The sequence below is a fragment of the Sinocyclocheilus grahami genome, unplaced genomic scaffold (genome assembly GCF_001515645.1).
Source record: "Sinocyclocheilus grahami isolate Dianchi unplaced genomic scaffold, SAMN03320097.WGS_v1.1 scaffold33121.1, whole genome shotgun sequence".
NCBI classification, from domain to species: Eukaryota; Metazoa; Chordata; class Actinopteri; order Cypriniformes; family Cyprinidae; genus Sinocyclocheilus; species Sinocyclocheilus grahami.
In genome coordinates, this window is record NW_015521753.1 from 1 (window position 1) to 1,869 (window position 1,869).

General features: G+C 36.1%; 1 protein-coding gene across 1 annotated transcript; it reads left to right on the plus strand.

Moving 5' to 3' along the window:
• Positions 1 to 63: 63 nt before the first annotated feature.
• Positions 64 to 1,740, plus strand: LOC107580418 (ubiquitin thioesterase otulin-like; the record flags this gene model as incomplete). The annotated part of the gene is made up of 2 exons (XM_016266129.1): positions 64 to 333; positions 523 to 1,740. Coding segments are annotated over 2 exons (528 nt in total), but the record flags the coding sequence as incomplete, so codon positions are not given.
• Positions 1,741 to 1,869: the final 129 nt, after the last annotated feature.

The window sequence follows — 1,869 nt, forward strand, 5'->3', positions numbered from 1 at the left end:
AAAAATGTATTGACTCCTAACTTAAGTGTAGTTGCTGGCAATATTTTATTGTTTTACCTATAGTGGCAAGAGACTGTCCAGTGCAAAAGTCTTGAGGAGAGGGAGCGTATGTGCCGGCAGGTGTTCAGAGGTCACGATGAGGAGTATGAGCTTCTGGAAGCACTGAAGTTCTTGATGCTGAGGACTGCCATTCATTTGCACTCAGATATGGAGAAGGGCTCTGATGTGCCAGAGTTCTGCTGGCTTCTCTTTGCTCGTGATTCATCCAAATGCCCCAAGACGTTCCTCACCAACCACCTCAGACATGTAGGCTTCAGTGGTGGGCTGGAACAGGTTAGTGCAGTTAAAAATGAATGTTTACAAAAAAAGATTTTGCTTTGTTTATTTATGGACCAATTATGTACAAATATTTAACATCTTGCTTTTGATATCTACTGTTGATTAATTTGATTGCAGTGTTTCAATGGTTGAAGTGATCATATTTTATGAAGGAACCTCTCCTGATGATATAATGTTGTTTAGGTGGAGATGTGCCTCCTGGGTTATTCCCTTCAGCAGACGATACGGGTTGTTCGGCTGTACAAGTGTGATACTGAAGAGTTTATTACATACTACCCAAACGACCACAAGAAGGACTGGCCTCCTCTATGCTTGCTTACAGAAGATGACAGACACTACAATGTACTCGTCCCCAAAAAGTCCTCCAAATTTGATGCATATGGTAGGCCAAAGTGGAATCCACCTTCAGATGGACAACCAAGCATAACGACACGTCTTTAAAGAGTAAATGGCAATCACACACAATCTACCGAACTCAGGAGTTACAATCCATCATGTTTTCCACATAGCTGTTCTTGAGTTTGTGTTTTGGGATGTTTTTTTCTTTCATGTTTTAATTCTTATAAGTTTAAAGATTTGCTTATCCTTATTCTGCTACCTATGCAATTTTAAATAGAAGGATACAATTGTATGCATTTCTAAATAAATTATGTGCAATAGTTTTATGAGACATAGCTGGAACTATAGCTGCGTTTTTGTTTATTACAAAAACGCATTGATTCGCTACAGGAGGCCTTTGTTCCTTCCACTGGTTTCAGTATCTTGTATTGTCTTTTTCATTTGTCATCATTTTAATAGTCTGACAATTTATTACTTTGCTGAGCAATTTACACAGCGTGGGCAGGAAATGAGAAACAGGCACAGCTCAATAATTAATGCAGCACTACAACAGTCTGCCTCAGATTAATTGTTCACTGAAACTTTTAAATGACATTTTATGACGAAGGAGTAAATAAATGCCAGAAGAGATGTCTCAGAAGTATATGAATGCATGAACCTTTCAATTGGTAAAAGGTTTAGTTTTAATAGCCAAGCCAGTTTCAATTAATATTGTATGGTTTACATTACATTGAGACAAAAAAAGAAAGATCAGCATTAGAAGATCTAAAAAAAATATTTTGGTGCATATTTTACTAGCACCTTTATATGCTTCTGACTGGCCAAGCCGTTCTGTGCTTAAAAAAATGTATAGATTTAAAATCAGTCCTGTAATTAATGGGTAACCAATGCAAATGTACTGTATGTTCTCTGCAATTGCAGCATTTTGTACCAAATGTAGTTCAGCAATGCAGTTCTTAGGCAATCCAGTTTAAAATTACAAAAATGAAGGCAAGAGAAAATAAAGGCATGAATCAATATTTTTGCATCATCCAGTGAAATAAAAATCAGAATCGAGCAATATTTCTTAGATGAATAAAGTGGGACTCAGTAACAATTTAGGTGAAACTTAAAACTAATTATCTATAATGACAGCAATAAAAAAATAAGATATTTTCAGCATTTCTGCTATAATTTCAACAAAGTTGAAAA